A 16,737-nucleotide genomic window follows, 5' to 3' on the forward strand; every position below is an offset into this window, starting at 1 on the left:
TAGTTTGTTTATAATTATCATTTCATATTCAAAGCTACATTTTCTGTTTACATTTTAAATGACAATTATGCATTTCGCTTTGGGTGATATTTATGAAAGCTTATGTTACATTGATAACGCGGTAGCAAAAGTACGGCCAACATACAAAACCACTCAATCAGTCAGTTTAAAATGCAAGTAACGTTATGGCACGATGTTTAATGCAACTTATTATGTTTTATGATCCCCATCACATCTGACTGACTTATTACTACGTTCATATGGCGACCAAGGATGCGGTAGGATCTAAAATGACGCCTTGGAATCGTTGTGAGAACGCGTAAAGACGACGTCCAAACGCAATGATACCGATGATGATTTAGCAGTATGAAAGGGAGAACGCCTCTAGGTCATCATCGGCATCATGGCGTCTGGACATCGCCTTCATGCGTTTTCACTACGATTCCAAGGCGTCCTTTGCGATCCTACTGCATCTTTGGTCGTTGTATCAACGTAAAATCGGAGATAACAGATACAAGGATCCTCAGTAAGGTTGTTGACAAATTCTTTCATATACGCTTACGGCTTTTTACACACAAACAAACTCGCTGTTATGATCGTTTTGAGGACGCAGTCCGGTGTGACCGTTGTATAGCATGAAAGATGATGATCAAACAATGATAATTTTTTAACGATTTATAGGTTTCGATAAAATGGAGACACTTTAAAACAGGTTACATTAGATGTAAACTATAAGCATGTGTAAACTATTTTTAGAAATCATAATGCTTAGATAAAACAACTGATTTCAACAATACCGTGATAATATAGTTAAGGCACAAGTTTCAAACAACATATCATGTTCCCTTAAAAACATTTATATTTACAAATGCATACAAACTATTCGTGATATCATAAAACGCGATTCATTAAAGAAAGGCTATTTGGATAGATAATGAAATGAGTCAACATTTGTGAAATTTTAAACTGAATGTGATGTGTACTCCATAAACTTACTAATTCAAAGGACAACACGGTTTACCTACATTGGTTTTATAGGTAACTTTTGGTTTGTCAAAGATTAATAAGGTAGAATAATAACACTGGAAATTGTAAATAATACATTAGAACAAACAATTTCAGTTTATGTCAATTTATAAATGCTTATGGTCGGCCTTGTGTGTTCACTCTCAATCATTAAAACTTGTCCACGGTGATGCTTGACATCGATCGGACATTGATGTTGCACTTAAACGCTGTGCAATACATATCTTTGTCATCTCAGATACATGCGACATTGGTGATAAACAAATACATTATTTGATTCAACCAGCATAAATAATTTGGCCTTCCAATTTTAATCAACTATATATGTGATGTGAACAATAAACATTTGTTTAATTTACATTAAATCGTTATGAATAGTAGTTAACTGTTCGTTTATAAACAAATCATTGCATACTCTGACACTGTTTTTTATAAATGTACGCAATACGGACTTCGTGAACTTGAAAATCAACCCGAAGCCGCTGGGATAACATCTGGATGCACACGTTAACTCTCATTAGAAGATCTTTACAATGAGTAAGGATCGGAATCTATCAGTCAACGAAGACGTAAAAATGAATTAATATTAATGTATAAGATGAATGCTAGCAATGTGCACAGCTATTTACAATCTCTTTTGTCCACAACAGTTGCACAGGTGGTTAGCGTATGGCTATGATATTAATTAGTAAAAACATCATTTTGAAGGAAAAATAATCGAATTATCACATAAAAATCAAATTCTCTGCAAAAAACATTTCACTTTCAAATATGTATATAACAAGGTATTCAACTCAATATCACCCGAAAACAGGTTGCATCCCTTTGAACAGCAGTAACTTCATAAATTGTGCAGCGATTTCCATGAACATGGTCTTATTCAACGCAGACATGAATGTCCTTTATTGAAATGTACATATATTGCAATATTTTTTTTTACAAATGCTGGATAAAATGTTAAGGAATAACACGATACACAAATCGATCGCATGACTTGTTCGTCATAGATCAGACCCGAAAGGAGACTGAAATCTTCACGGAGTTAAGAGCATTTTCCCTCCAAAGTTCACGGACCTAGGTACGTTAATTCATTAAAACGTATGGAAAAAAACATTCTTACCGTTCTTGCCGTTACATAATGCATCAAAACTAACTGCCCAGCACAGTTTGAACCTTTGTTTACATACATTTCAACTGGGTGACATTTTAAACACACGAGTGATTTGATTTGTCCAATGCGAAGGTGTGTCTTTACTCCTGAAGATTTCATTTATTAATCGGGTCTGATCGTTTACGAGTTGGTCACGCGAGTTGCGCATCGTGTTATTTCTTAAAATCTGAATTTACAAGTAATGTACATTTCCAGTAAGGAAATTCGTTAAAGCGTTGAATAAGACCGAGTTCATGGAAATCGCTGCACAATTGATGAAGTTATGGCTGTTCAAAGCGACGCTCCCTGGTTTTGTGTGATTTTGAGTTGAATACCTTGTTATATATATATTTGATAGTGAAATTGTTGTTTTTTTTCAGAGAAGTTTATTTTTTTATATAACTTGATTATTTTTCATTCAAAATGATGTTTTACTAATTAATATCATAGCCACACGCTAACCACCTGTGTACAGATGGGTCATGAAGCAATTAAGAAATTCCTCACATCTCAAAACGATTCAAGCGCAAACTTTACTGTCTTCAAATTCCTTCTTGCCACAATCTTATCTTAAGGGATTTATTTTCCCATGACCTTAAAGAAGATGAATCGATCATTTATTCAAACGGTTGCTAAACGTATACAGACCGATTAAAAACCTGTTATTTTCATACGGTAAAAGACGATCTCAAATGTTACACACACACTTCAGAACAAGTGTAGCGCCTTAAATGGTCATCTTTTCCGACGCAACATACTATCATTCCCTTCATATCTCTGTGGACTAAATGAAACGCTGTCACATATCTTTCTCGAATGCACTCATCATGTTCAATTTTGCGTGAAATTTATATAAACAATATTGATATGTTCCGTTTCAATTTGACCACATTATACATTGAGACGAGACTCGTGAAAACTCAACCAATATAAATATAGCTGATGCGGTTCACAAATTCATTATTAATATTAAGCGATTCGACCCGAAAATATGCTACAAAACGATTATCAAGTCTTTCTTTTTTACCAAACAGCTCAAAACTTCTCTTCTTTTCTGCCCAAATTCTGCTACTTTATCACCTACACCTTTCAAATGTCAACTTTTTTGTTAAATTTGAGTAATGAAAGCCTGTAATGCCAAATCATAAATACGAATTACGTTTGTCCTAAAACATGCAACTGTATCTCTAGCGAAGAAGAAGAACTATATAAGAAATTGTCTTTCGTTTCCACCCCGTTCATACACGTTGATAGTATAAATGGTAATGGAATTCAATGTATAACAATTTTATGCTACAAATAAATATGGTGAAACTAAACTCTGTTGCTACTAAAATGAAGTTGTACGCGAAGCATTTATTTTTTTCCATTTGACAAAATATTATTGTAAAACATGACTCTACACAAAAACACAGGGGTATTGGAAACTATCGTAAATAAATTAAAAAAAAGTATATTACACACATAAGCTTAGACTAAATGCACAAGATGATTTCTTGACGGCTAAACTGTGTTCAGATTAATATCATGTTGACTATATAGCAATAAATATAGTATATGCTACACATGATACTAAACGATCGAAAATAATGAAATGATGATACATTCAGATGACCAGATAATGAAAAGGACGTGCGTTAACAACGTCAACAAATTCGGAAATTATAAACATACATATAATTAAGGAGTTTCGTTCCCCGTATGGTGTAACAGAAGAGTGGGATATGTAACTTTGTTACTTCTGTATCTGACATCCACTTCAACCAATGCTTCGCGAACTGGTACCGATACAATGGGAGGAGTTAGCATTATAGCTTTGCCTTATCGTACTACCAAAAGTATTAGCCCGACATTTTACTTGAATAATTTTTTATGTTGTTTTTTTCCATATATTGCTCATTCATGAATTAAGTTGAACATTATTTGGCGCATACATTTACCCCAAGGAGATCATTATGTTCATTAGGCAACTTATTGCAATTAACATCGTCCAGTATACATATTTGCAATATGCTTGACTCTTTATAGAACATAGCGATGTATTCGCGACATTGTGTATATTGGAAATGCCATCTTTGATTTATCCTTAAAAGGTGAAATCCAAAAACCAATTCAATGAGTATTTAGAAATGTATTCTAAAATAATTTGCTAAATGATATTTCGACAAGTGTTTGTAATATTATGTACGGAACCAATCACTCACTGAAAATGAGAGTAAATAAAAAGCAACTTGAAATTAATTTAAACAAGATATGTTCATACTAAGTGCACGATGGTCAGAAATAAAAACATGGCACTTGTATTTTTAACGTGTTAATTAACGTGACTTAAAATTTAAAATATATTTAAAACCTGTTGATAACTGAACAAAGACTTAGATATCAATTAATACTCTGGCAAATTAACAAGTATCACGCATTTATCAAAATCATCTCAAATAGACAATAGCATTTCGATATGGTCTAGATTTAACAAAGCTACCCATAATTTATTACCAAACGGGTGCTTTAAAAAGATGTTATTTGTTTAAAAGAAGCAATAGCATAGATATAACAGTGAGGATTCGAACATGTTCATTTGTACTCGTAATCAGGGATAATCAACCGTCATGTTTTCGTTGCTTTTAATTTTATATGTTGTGCAATTTACCAACGCTCAGATTGGAGTAACGGGTAAGTAAAACACATAGTGTTTGGAAAGACACTTTACGATAATGCGTGTTTCAAGAGATTACATAGGATACCATTCGTGTTTTTATTGCCTTGAAATTATTTTATAATTTACACATAACAATAAAAAAGTATTGACGAAGTAATGTAATTATTTGTCACCACAGGTATCTTGTATTAAATAATTGTTTTGGATACGCAAAGCGCTTACACAAATTCCGTTCACTAGATCGCACGTCGTAATTAAAGTACATGTCACGAGATCTCACTCGTCCCGCCGACGTCTTTTATATAAAACAATATTTGTTTCAGTATGATTACACACATAACCGTTATAAATACTTTAACAAATTTTCCTTTTACAAAAAATTTCTTTTTAAATCAGAACTATTTTGGCGAAAAGTTCTTTCTTGGCTCGCCACCATATTCAAATATGGGATTTTTATTCAAAATTGTATGAGTGTATATACTAAACGATAATAGGTGTATGAATGTTACCAAAGCAGAAACATTCTTTATTTTGGATTTGAAATGTACTTAAGGCACAATAATTGTTATAAAAATGATGCTTGTATTAATAAATATACTTACTTTCACTGGTGTTTCAGTATGCACGGCAACTGGAACAGAATGTGCTTCACTAGCAAACTCCATTTGTGACCAGTTTAATACGCTCTTATGTGTGTGTTCGACTGCCCAAAAGTATCAAGCAAAAGCTGATAAAAGTGGATGTGATTACAGTAAGTAGCGTTTTGGTCAATAAAATGAGATAACTAATAACGCGTTTACACGAAAGGATCAATCGGGTACACTGTATGCCAGAATAGTATTTAACTCGTTGATGTTCATTAATGGCCCTATTTGGGTGCGCAATATATAATTATTTAACGAACCACATACTTTTACGTTAAATTTTTGCACTATTCACATTGAATTTTGTTTTTATTTAATAAATAAATATAAAATATCTACTTATAGCATGCTGGATTAAGCATGACAAAATATACCACCAATTGGTTTGGTTGTAGACTGTGGTACTCTTACAAACCCCACTAGTGGAGCGGTTTCTACCACTGGTACCCTGCAGACTTCCGTAGCTACTTACACATGCAACCAGGGGTTCAAACTGACTGGAGTGAGCACAAGAACGTGTGTGCTCGGAACAGGATGGTCTGACTTGGCACCGACATGTGTGGCAGGTAATCACTACAAAAATCTAGCGTAGTTAATATTGTTCAATTCATATTGAGCAAATTATAAATTATTTATATATTACTTTAATAAGACAAAAACTATTTATACATTCAAACGAATACAGACCTTCGATTCGCTTGACAATTGCAATGAGGATTACCCCCGTTCTTTGTTTAAGATAGAGCGGTGCGCTAAGGCTAACAGCGTTTTCCTTATAGTTTGAAGAATCGGCACCATGATAGTAAATTAAAACACGGAAGTGTCAGCAGATACCACAATATAAACTAGTTTTGTGACTGTAACTTAATTAATCATATCGCCATGTAAATAAAAAAAAAGAGTTAATCGTTACACTTCCTATGGCATTGATTTGTGTTATTTGACAACACATAATGACGTATGAGCAAGTTGCCAATTCTTTTTTGGTGGCCGTTAAAAGGCAATGACTCTAGCTTTAATAAACATTGTATGGCCAGTGATGTGTTGTATGTATTATCTTGTATGTTTAAGGCATATTGCCACTTGACTTTTATAAACGACTTGCGGATATTGAGACTAAATTCCATTGGTAATGTTTCTGAACTTTTATTTTTCCTTCCTTTACTTGTGCATCCAAACTTAGATTACCAACACAACCATGTATAAAATAGTTTAATAGTGTTGTCGCAGTTGCCGTCAACAACAACCTTTGAAATAGAATAATAGTTTACAAGTATGAAACGGTATGTCTTCCAGAAATACGAGCAGATGTTAATACACATGTGATATCTGTTCCCTAGGCAAGGTAGGAGATTCCTGTGCAACAGTTACCAATCTATGTGTGAACCTGATCAACGCACCATGTACAGCAGGCGTCTGCACCTGTGTCCTTGGATACACGCAAAGCAATGACTATGAATGCACTGGTGAGTTCGTGTTTACATTCCTGTTTTACAATTGTTTTTTCCATTTGTGTTATTAAAAAGCAAAACTATACGTATATGGATTGTGAAAATTCGTTTTACTTTTCAGAAATAAACGAATGTGGTTCTTCTCCCTGCATGAATGGGGGCTCGTGTACCAATGAGATAGCAAAGTTCACGTGCACGTGTGCTACTGGATATAACGGAACAAGATGTGAAACAAGTAAGTTCAATCACATGTATCAAATTTTCTCCAAAATATTTTATCTGACGACCGAAAAAACCGTAATACAGGTTTTTTGTGAATTAATTTAATTTCGTTGACATTAAATATATTGGATTCGTTTTGTTTGCAGTGTGTGATAAAATACTTCGGCGTACACATTTGTTAAACATTTGATTAGGTATTTGAACTAACTCACAAAAATCAACGAACATCATATAGAATAATATTTGTTCCTCTGTGGAGCTCGTGCACGTTTGTAGACAACCAACCGCGCCCTTGCATTTGCATGACACTGTGAAATTCAAGGGTTATCGCTGATCTGAGTATCATAGAACGATGATGATAATGATATATAATACACAGACACACACACACACACACACACACACACACACGCACGCACGCACGCACGCACGCACGCACGCACGCACGCACGCACGCCCGGCCGCACGCACGCACGCACGCACGCACGCATGCACACACACACACACACGCACACACACACGCACACATATATATATAATTTTACACCGATAAAACAAAAATAATAGGCATTGAAACTTATACGCAACAACCTCTTAACCAGTTGTACACATGCCTTGCAAACTGTTTCTTCTACACTACATACTTAATCCAAGCCCAGTACGTATGCAGTCCACAATTTGCCTGTAATTTCTCATAATGCATAATTCAGTTGTACCAGTTTGCAATAGTTCAAATGGAATTCATCTTATATCTTAAGTTTGATCATGGGTTGAATAAAATAAATGTGATTGAACCTACAAACATCAAGTCAGCGAATCTTTGCAAAACCAATGACATAGTATTTCGAGCATGTTCTAAAACACTGTTATTTGGTTTGGCAATGTACAATTTGTACACTGAGATATTCCCAAGTTGCATACACAATGATCCGTGGTATATAAAAAATCATATTCGTACCATATGACCACATGTTTAAACTTTATAATAGATCCAAACGACTGCCTTTCTGTGCCGTGTCAGAATGGAGGCACGTGCACTGACGGACTTGCCACCTTCACGTGCAGCTGTGCGGCCGGTTACACGGGAGCTACCTGCGCTACAAGTGAGTAAACTTTGTAATGTTTCAACAGCTTAAAACACATTAACACATTTTTTTCAATATGATGACAATTATGACTCGCGTTCAATACGTAAATCAAATTTATTTTATGTATTCATGTATTTAAAACATTAAGGAGTGGCTATGCTTTTAATTCAAGCGATATTTTGGTATTATGAAATTTAGTTATATTTATATTGTTGCTCATTTATCTGGATAACACTGAACGTCGGATCTTTTTTTGACAAATGCTAAACAATCTTACAAAGTCATGCGCTTGCAGACATCAACGAGTGTACTTCCACTCCGTGTTTGAATGGGGCTACTTGTAACGATGGTGTCAACGGATACATGTGTTCGTGCGTTGCTGGGTTTACCGGTATCCACTGTGAGACAAGTAAGCATTACATTGATGGATATTATAAAGGGCGTGCAATAGCAGTGCTAGACAATGAACCAAATGCCACAGGTTCCGATCTTACTAAACCATTCGTGTTTATATAACGGCTTCAAGTACAGCTTTTGTAAACTGTTTTAAAAATTTGAATTTGACTTGACATAATATCATTGTTATAGCGCTGTATTTTATAAAAACAATCGCTGTTGTCTTTTGCATCTAATTAAACTATAACGTAACGAATGAGTTGGAAAATATGCGGATTGTGGTATTATCAAACCGCTGGTATCATCTATAATTATTTATTGTATGGTTTTAGCTTTATGTTATTTTTTAAGGTCGTCACTGCTTTTTTCCATTCAAGCTCAGAATAGATGCCGAAACGTCTCAATAAATATCAGATCCATTTATATTTAATAATTACAATGGTGAATAAGTACACGAATTGTAAAAATATTATTATGGTGGTATTTATAGAACATTAATACTTTATATAATTGCCTAACAGGTTGATTCTTTTATTATCAGACATAAATGAGTGTATATCAAACCCATGTAAGAACGGTGCCTCCTGCTTCGACGCCGTTAACAAGTACACGTGCAACTGTGCAGTTGGCTTCACTGGGACACACTGTGACACAAGTAAGAGAAAAACAAAATGGTGCTGTTATATTATTGCCATCAAGGCAAACTTATATCTGCCACATTGAATCTTTAAGACATCGGTTGATATGAAAAATTGCCATGCCTATGAAACATTATAATTTTCAATTGAATAAATACAATAATAAAAATTCACTCTGGGTGAACTAAATTTTAAATAATTATAAAAATGCTAAAAACGAAACATTAATAAGAATCATCTACTGTCACATGCAAGAACATGTTATCTTCTCACAATAATTATAAGTATTGTCATCGGTTGTTATATTTTATAATTGCGACATGATTGATGTGCAGCATTATCGATGAACAATTGTACAAGATACGTTTTATTTGTTTTACTTTAAGACATTGACGACTGCGCATCTAACCCTTGCCGAAACGGAGGAAACTGTGCGGACGGCATTGCCAGATATACTTGCACGTGCGCTGCTGGTTACACAGGGACTAACTGTGACACGAGTAATTTATCATCATAGTTATACTTTTTCAAATTCTATGCAAATGATCAAAATATATATTTCCTTTTTTTGCCTTTTTAGCCTGTGTTTTTTGTTTATAATGATATCAAAAATAATTCCGATAGTAGACTAGTTGAGATTTCAACCGTGTGTCGTTGCTTGAATATGCTACACACATTTTCCCCTTACATATCTAGTAGTTTAAATAGTGAGAAAAATGTGTGTTCTATATTTACCAACCACAACACTGGGAATATTCTTTGATTCCAATCTTAAATGGGCATCTCTGTCACGTGATGTGTTACATCTCTGCCATTCCTGTAGCATGTGTGTATTTTCCAAATTAAGTAACCAGAATGGGTACCACAATTACTCTAAGTTTTCGGACACTTAAAAACAACATACAAAATCCGTATTCGAAAATTGAGATACACAAAATAGTTTTAAAATACAGGTGTCCAAAACTTTAGAGACAAAAATACGAAGTTCGAAACTGTAGAGACACTCTTTAATAATGATTTGATGATCGGATACGGGTATGCAATGTATATAGCGTCAAATGTGTCAACGAATAATAGCTCGTGATCGGAAAATACCGGGCCGTATAGTATAAATTGCTATTAGATCTACCGTTACATGTGTTTAAAGTTAAACTGTTTGGTGAAAACCTTGTCTAAAACCGGTATACGTTGTTATTTACACACAAACGCAAATGTTATGGTCCATTGTAATAGGGCATTTGTCTGCCAGGTTTTATGACCTTTTTCCGGTGTATAAAACGATATGTCATTATATAGGCGCAACAGAGCGGAATTCTTGTAAAATAGCATTGTAAAACAAATTGCCCGAAATTTTAGAGTCATTAAGTATTGAAAAAAAACTTATGTCCGAAATTTTGAGTAAGGAAAATAATCCATTTGGGAAAAAACAGGGGTGTTAGAAAATTTAGAGTGTCCGAAAGCTTATTGCAATTAAGGTATTCTAACATTACAAAACTTGTCAAGGACAGTGGGTTTCTTCCTAAAATAATAATACTAATACTAAACTATCTCTCTCACTCTCCCTCTACGCCCCCCCCCTCTCTATCTCTCTCTAAGCCTGACATTAGTGGTGTTTTAATTATGTTATTATTTGAGATAGTGACGTAGACGTGATTAAATAGCATAGCTTAGCACTAAGTATATAAGTACATTCTCATTACACGTGTCATTACATACGTACATTTTATGCAGTGGTATAGTCTATTTCTATTCAGATATCGACGAATGTGCCTCCACTCCGTGTAAAAATGGGGCAGCGTGCCAAGACAAAGTGAACGGATTCACGTGTACTTGTGTGGCAGGGTATACAAGCACCTTGTGTGAAACAGGTAATAACAAAAGTGTATATATGTTAACACGGCACAGTAAAGCAAAATAAATTAAAACAAATGTGAAAGTATCTAGTTACTAGACAACACAATATATCGGTATTAATTACAGAACGTCTAATTTACGAATCGTATAGTATTCTCTATGATGATCTCAATGTTTGAAGTACAAAACGTTACGATGTTGTACTCTTGTTTAAATAAAATGCCGTTTGAACCTACAGCCATGTCTTTTCAGTTTAATTTACGTACAATTAATAATAAATATTTCTTATAATTTCAGGACAACTATTTAACATTAGCATGGCAAACAGAAATGTGTTACTACTTTCAGATATCAATGAATGTTCCTCGAGCCCATGTAAAAATGGTGCCACATGCAACGACCTGGTGAACCTATATACATGCGGTTGTGCACCGGGCTACACGGGACCTACTTGTGCTTCAGGTCAAAACACTTTTCAACGATTTTAATATCACACATGCTTTATCCTTACCTTTTGTTTTACAGCAAATTAGAAAGTGATTGTATTCATAATAGTGTACATTGACTAATTGATGCAAAATTGAATGCGGTTGTTTATTTAAAGAAATCATGTTTTTCTTACAGCATTATTCTTGTGTATATGAAAAACTCTGACTTTAACATCGAGAGACGTACATAATTCTTTGTAATCTACTAATAAGCTTAGCATAATTTAGTGCTAGACAGATGACACATGATAGTATTAATAGAATTTTCGTTTCACACATGTCAATAAATCGAACAATTCTTCATTTTGTTTCAGTCATTAAACAACTCCCAAGTTTCATAAGCGGCAGCTAATGCGAATACATACGATCAAACTTTGTTAACAAATACTACTTTGATAAATATGACTTTATCTGGAATAAAATTCAGAAAAAAGTGGTACCAGTACATCAACGACATAAGAGGTTTTGACAATTGCAAACAATTGTCCTTTGTAATGTGTCGGTATCGGCGTAAACTTGGTCTATAACGAATTGTATTCAAGTAAAAACATTTGATTTATTAAATGTGCAAAGATAATGTATTAATTTTATTCAAAATATCTTTTTCATATACGTGTTTTGTTTTCAGATTGAGAAAATAAAATGTCAAAATTTAAAAGGTACATTCTCGCTATAGCCCTCTTGATTTATTACATGCTCATCAGAACACCAACTTACTGTTTAATTACCGAGAAGCATTGGTAAATAAAACATTGTTTCTTACAAACAAAGTACGTGCTTTTCTAAATAAACTAGTATGCTGCATCTTATTTAATTAAAGGATATCACACTAATTGAAAGTGTTCGCATACCGTCCATAAACAACCCTTTATTTGATCCCATATCATTTTGATTACCATTACAAATTATGTCACAACGGTTTCATCGTTAAGGGAGGAGACCATACAAACTCCTTTATTCGATTCCATAACATTGTGATTACCATTACACATGTTGTGTCACCTACGATGGAATTACAAAAAAAAGCAATTTCATCTCGTAGTTAAACATTTTTTAACCTTATCACAGACATAAATGAATGTGCGTCCACTCCCTGTCAGCATTTCGGCACTTGCCATGATCGTGTTAACGGCTTCAACTGTACGTGCGTCAGTGGATACAACGGGCACGTCTGTCAGAACAGTGAGTATGCTATACATATTTCCCTGTATTTTTTACTTTCCTAGTGCTTAATTTGAAATTTATGTTTGAAACAGTGATAGCTCGCATACTGAGTGAAAAATATCAAATTTGTCATTGTCGCCGTTATTACATTTCCAGGTAAAGGAATTATATTGTAAATCAAACGGATCGTAAACGATGACTTGCTCAATATTTAACATCCCGTGATAAGTGTCACGTAATAACGATAGTTACATAGCTTGAAAATCATGGGATACCATATAAATATTTGTTTTTGACGATCGTGGAAAATACATATTTTTACGTTTCAGGGCGAATTTCTCTGCTAACTCGAGGATTTAAATTGATCATATGCCGAAACAAAAGTATTCTTCACATGTTTAGAGTTAACTCTTAATATTTAAAAGGAACTTAAACAGTTGTCGTCTATTTAATATTATACACTTTTCTATAAATTGCTTTAACATTATGTGTGTTTTTTACAATTACATGAACAATTAAGCATTGGTAATTTATTTCTGGTCTTGACTTAAAAAAAGAAAGGATTTTTATTGTTCAATTCGATTTTCAAGTTTTAAGATATCAAATCCGTTTATTGTCTTCTTTTGTTTCGGCTAAATTTCTGTTAAATTGAATTAACTTCTAACCATAAGAAATAAATATATACTGATTATAAAAACGTGTTATTATATTACCAATTATGTTTGATAAATGACTATTTTGATGTATTGGTGCATGCAAAATATTTTATCGTCGACAAACCTTTTGACTTAAAAGACAAGTCGCATTTCCGAACTCCTGGTGTAGACAACAGTGCAATTCTTAATGCAACAACAAAGCATGTTTTCCCCCTAACCAATGTTCATTTCAGATATCGATGAGTGTGCAGCGGCCACATGCTTAAACGGTGGATCATGCAACGACGGCATCAACAAATTCACGTGCAGTTGTAAGCCAGGCTATACTGGAACGACATGTGAAACAAGTATGTTGGATAGCCCTGACACGTTGTCTCCCCTATCCCTGTTCCATGCTTAGACAGATAATTTGCCTCATTCACCTATCCGTGCATATAATCTCTAACAAGATTCAATTCAAAAGATCAAACAGCTTATACGAAGTCAATCTCCACGCAGAGTTGTCGTTCCTTGCTATCACATACAACTCTGCGTAAGGCTCAGCACGCCATTTTGTCTACCAAATAGCTAAAACCGAACAAACGCATTCAATGTATATTTGAGTGGATATTTAAGATCGCATGCATTAAATTAAGAAATATGACTTTTAAATGTACGATAATTCGTGCAAAAAACTTGCGAGTTTTAATGCAACTCGTTGAAACTATTTTATCGCCCATTTACGCAGATGGAATCATTCCATGCACTTCACAAATGTAAACAATTGAACATACTTTTTTATTGAGTGACGTTAGGAATTGCTTCGACGTGTGTATGTATGTTGGTTTCTTAACATAAAAAACATATCAATTTTATATAATAATAAATTAAGACTGATATAAGATATCATGGTATGAGATGGTTTTCTTTAATGCAGTTAATGCAATGTAACCGTCGTGCAAAAGATTGTTTAGTATACTGTAACCTCAATGATGAACGCCTGGAATGATCATGACATGAATGAGACGCTTTCATAACAATAGTCCGTTCTGAGCCCAACACAGAGGTGAATGTAATGTGACCGTCGTGCAAAAGATTGATACAAAGTATGAAAGTATTTTAAGGGTTACATTAAACTCTGCTGTTATAGGGAAATGTGAAGCAAATTGAATATGACCTTAACCATAGAAACCTTGGTCTTGCCTCATTGCCTGATAAAGATTAACAATACCATTAGGGCATTTTAAAATCCATTATGTTTCGTAGAATTGATACCAATTCTTTCATAGTTATCAACATTTGAAGCATTTGACCTCAGAGTGTAACAATGACATTGACACGAGAGACCTGAGTCTTACCTGAGACTGGCATGCATATGAAAGAAAACAATATCATAACGTTATAACAGAATCTATTGATGCATGTGACTCAGACTGATATTGAAAACAACTGTGGTAAACTTCACGGCTGTTGCTCATAAGTTATAGGACTGACTGCTCAAATCAGAAAGAAACACTATATACAAATAACGTTTTCAAATAAATGAGGACCATAACTCCATTCTGGACTAACATTCACCTAGAATGTTGACGTGCATCATCCACTAATCCATTTGCTTTTCTACCGGTTTCATTGACTTGTATTGACCGTTCAAATATTGGGAACCCAGCATTAAAGTTAATGTTTGTGCTGTATGTAGTGTCGTGTTTTGTGTATGAAATTGGTTTCCGCCTTAAAAATACACGGGACGGTAACCATATCAATACTGGTACAATATGTTTTCACCAGAAAATATTTATGGCCTTCCATTATTCCTATTATTAACGGAATGTGGAAACCACTGGCTGCCATTATTATTAGATGCTTTTTCGTATCATTTACATGTTTGGACTGAAACTAAATGACACAGGATTGTGAACAATATTTTTCAGATATCAATGAGTGTGCCACCGCTATCTGCCAGAACGGAGGCTCATGTGTGGACCAGGTGAATTCGTATACATGCAGTTGTGTGTCGGGGTACACTGGAAATCACTGCGAAACGAGTCAGTACAAACCTTCCAGTACAAACCTACCATATTTGTTTTTATATGTGTTTATTGACCATCGAAAAAACTATCAAAACGGAAATGTTGTGTATTTGTCGTTAAACAAGAGGTGTAGCGTTATGAGTGTGATATCTAAAAGAGCTAAGCAAAATGCATTTTGTGAAATAAATAAATTAAAGTGAATTGTTTTGCTAAAAATCACCACCGAAACTTGGCTATTGCATAATTGCAAATATAATTTTCTTTCAATAAAGCAATCAAAATGCCTCAATAAAATGATTCACAACAATTTATAATTAACATGTTTGTACAAAGAACCATTGAAACCACTTAATATATTATACAATTGCAGTGTATCATTTAATGATACGGATACACAACGTGAATAATGGCCTATTTAAATATAAGCTCATCGATTAATTTTCCTAATGTCCTAAATTTATTAAGTATTTTTATTGTGCGTTTATAAAAATCGTTAACATGGCGTTAATAAAAGCACACATGGGTATATTTATTGACAAAATGTGTCGAATTTCAATTAAGATATCAATGAATGCACCGGTCATAAGTGCGAGAATGGAGCCACGTGTTTAGACGGTATTGCTAAAAACACTTGCGAATGTGCACCCGGATACAACGGAACCTTGTGTCAAAATAGTGAGTATGACTTGTTTGTTGTTGTTGTTTTCCTTATTTCTTATAACTGTGTTTCAATTAAATGAAGGTCTAAGAGACACGTACATACTCATAAACTTGGTACGCTTAGTCGTGCGTTTTTCCGATATTGATGCACTTAGTTTCCCACAGTAATTGTCGATTGTTCCAATTGAGTCTTAGTCGGCGGAGAATTGTCGAAGAAATGATTTCATGTTGACTCTTTATTTGTCCGGACCAGGAATTGAACTCGCGATGCACGGATTTTCAATCTGGCCTTCTACGCATCGAGATTATGGTCACTTCTAGTCATTCTCGAAATCGAATATTCCTGTGTGTTTGAGTAAACTGTAAAGTGTCTTAAATGCCCATTTATTGACAATTCTGCTTACATGCCATATATACTATTGTTGACACACATTATATATCTACAAGTATAGCGATAAGTTGTGTTTTCAGACATCAACGAGTGCGCGGGCCACACCTGTCAGAATGGAGCAACTTGCGTGGATATCGTGAACGGCTTTACTTGCACTTGCGTTAACGGTTTCACTGGAGTATTCTGTCAATCAAGTAATTATTGCCAGAAATATGTCAATAAGTTTAGATTTACACGCAAA

The 16,737-nt window shown here is 34.3% G+C and overlaps 1 protein-coding gene across 1 annotated transcript in view; it reads left to right on the forward strand.

Moving 5' to 3' along the window:
* The first annotated feature begins 260 nt into the window (after positions 1-260).
* LOC127831615 (neurogenic locus notch homolog protein 1-like) overlaps positions 261-16,737 on the forward strand; it is a 40,163-nt gene continuing 23,686 nt past the window's right edge. Inside the window, exons 1-10 of the mRNA XM_052356593.1 lie at positions 261-309; positions 5,875-6,045; positions 6,820-6,945; positions 7,052-7,165; positions 8,142-8,255; positions 8,536-8,649; positions 9,178-9,291; positions 9,661-9,774; positions 11,029-11,142; positions 15,347-15,402. Of these exons, the coding sequence (XP_052212553.1) occupies positions 261-309; positions 5,875-6,045; positions 6,820-6,945; positions 7,052-7,165; positions 8,142-8,255; positions 8,536-8,649; positions 9,178-9,291; positions 9,661-9,774; positions 11,029-11,142; positions 15,347-15,402 (1,086 nt within the window). The remainder of the gene's footprint in view (positions 310-5,874; positions 6,046-6,819; positions 6,946-7,051; positions 7,166-8,141; positions 8,256-8,535; positions 8,650-9,177; positions 9,292-9,660; positions 9,775-11,028; positions 11,143-15,346; positions 15,403-16,737) is intronic.

Source organism: Dreissena polymorpha, chromosome 5, assembly GCF_020536995.1.
Source record: "Dreissena polymorpha isolate Duluth1 chromosome 5, UMN_Dpol_1.0, whole genome shotgun sequence".
Taxonomy (NCBI): domain Eukaryota; kingdom Metazoa; phylum Mollusca; class Bivalvia; order Myida; family Dreissenidae; genus Dreissena; species Dreissena polymorpha.